Source organism: Condylostylus longicornis, unplaced genomic scaffold, assembly GCF_029603195.1.
Source record: "Condylostylus longicornis isolate FDR11 unplaced genomic scaffold, ASM2960319v2 ptg000055l, whole genome shotgun sequence".
In the NCBI taxonomy this organism is placed as follows: domain Eukaryota; kingdom Metazoa; phylum Arthropoda; class Insecta; order Diptera; family Dolichopodidae; genus Condylostylus; species Condylostylus longicornis.
Genome location: NW_026578024.1, coordinates 9,416,999 through 9,418,781, shown reverse-complemented (window position 1 = coordinate 9,418,781; position 1,783 = coordinate 9,416,999). Strand labels below are relative to the sequence as shown.

The window sequence follows — 1,783 nt, the reverse complement described above, 5'->3', positions numbered from 1 at the left end:
GGAATATTTTAAGAATTTGGAAGCAAGATGCAAACGAAAACTAACGAAATGGAACGAGTCGAACTACTTATTATAGATATACTTTGGTCTCAACATTTTTTCAATTTCTTATAAGCATTATGTGCCAGTTTTCCCTATAAGCATTTTGGTAGGTAAAGCGTGTCAAAAAGATATGTGCGAAAATTAATTATTATTTTATTTTTATATTTCAAATTTAAATCCAATTCAATTCTATTTTTTTTAATTTCCTTTAGAATGACATTCCTACCTCCAGAAGCAGGAACTTCAAGTGCCACAAGTGTAAGTATTTTTCTTTACTTCTATATATAAATTATATATTAATTTGTTTAACATATATTTTTAGTTAATCAAATTAACCACTAAATATGAAATTTTTATTTCATATTTAGTTTAGTTTAGTTTAAAATTTGCATAATTTTTGCAAATTATTAAATATGAAAAATATGACTTCATATATAAAGGTATGAGTACTCGTAGTAGTAATATTTGGTACATCAAGATAATGCAAATTTTCTTTTTCAGAAAAAATTATTATTATGACACATATAAATGTAGGGCTTTCCAAAAAAAATGCCCTGCATTTATAAATGTCTTTAAAAATGGGGCAATTAAAAAAGGGGCCAACCATAACCATGTCCACATATTTCAAATACATGACGCGGTGGTCGAAGAGGCCATAACAAAAATGAAAAATGCCATGTTATATTCGATGACCACCCCAAATTCAGTAAGTTATTTTAAACATTATATTATAATATAATCATATTGAAAATAATTTTTTTCTTATGTGCAGGTCATTATGGATGTCACTTTTAGAATGTCTGTGGAGGAGAGGTCTCGTTTGCCGTCTGAAGAAAGTGTGAAAAAGGCTCTAAGACGGCCATTTAATTCACATTATAAGAAAAATTCTTCCGGCATGCCTGAAGATCTGGTACAACATATTTTATATGATTCAGGTGTGTCGGAAGCAAATAGAATTCTTATTTTTGCCCATGAGGAGATGGCTGCCGGCTTAGAGTCAGCCGATATTTGGATGGCAGACGGGATATTCGCGGTTGCTCCCCAACCGTTTTTCAAGTTGTTTTATATTTTAAATTTAAATCCAATTCAATAATATTTTTTTTATTTCCTTTAGAATGACATCCCTACCTCCAGGTAGCAGGAACTTCAAGCGCCACAAGTATAAATATTTTTCTTTACCTCTATATATAAATTATATATTAATTTATTTAACATATATTTTTAGGAGTATGAAGATCTATATGAGCGACATTTTAACAGATCGGTAGTTTGGAAGTATTTTGGGACGAGGGGCGACTCAATTGTTTGGTGTGGCCTCTGTATGTGGCAAAACCACAAGAAATGCTGGAAAAAACACAGCGCGCAAGGAAAATTATTAAAAAAGCAAGTGTTAAATAAGCACTCGGTTGTCATAGACGAAAATGTGGAAACAGAGAGAGACAATTTAGATGCGTTTGAAGCAACTTTGGAGGAGACGACAAACTCCAGGTAAGTTTATGATCAATATACCGAAAATAAATTAATTAATTTTATGTATGACAAAAATTTATTCTAAAACAGAATAATTGCGTTCTTTACGGTGAAATGTAAATTCCTCTATGATGCAGATTACGGCTGACCGTCCAGCAAAAATAATTTTTAATTTGTGAAGTAATAAAATTGATAAGTTAACAAACCTCAATTTCATATTTATATAGTCAATGCTTTGCCCACACTACTTGGTCAGAAAAAAAATTAATTT

General features: G+C 30.6%; 1 protein-coding gene across 1 annotated transcript; it reads left to right on the top strand.

The window, feature by feature from the left end:
• Positions 1 to 405: 405 nt before the first annotated feature.
• Positions 406 to 1,332, top strand: LOC129611659 (uncharacterized). Its single transcript, XM_055524911.1, has 5 exons — positions 406 to 482; positions 544 to 748; positions 815 to 1,098; positions 1,157 to 1,201; positions 1,268 to 1,332. Exons 2-5 carry the CDS (start codon positions 707 to 709, stop codon positions 1,308 to 1,310), a joined length of 414 nt encoding a protein of 137 aa, XP_055380886.1. The 5' UTR covers positions 406 to 482; positions 544 to 706; the 3' UTR covers positions 1,311 to 1,332.
• Positions 1,333 to 1,783: the final 451 nt, after the last annotated feature.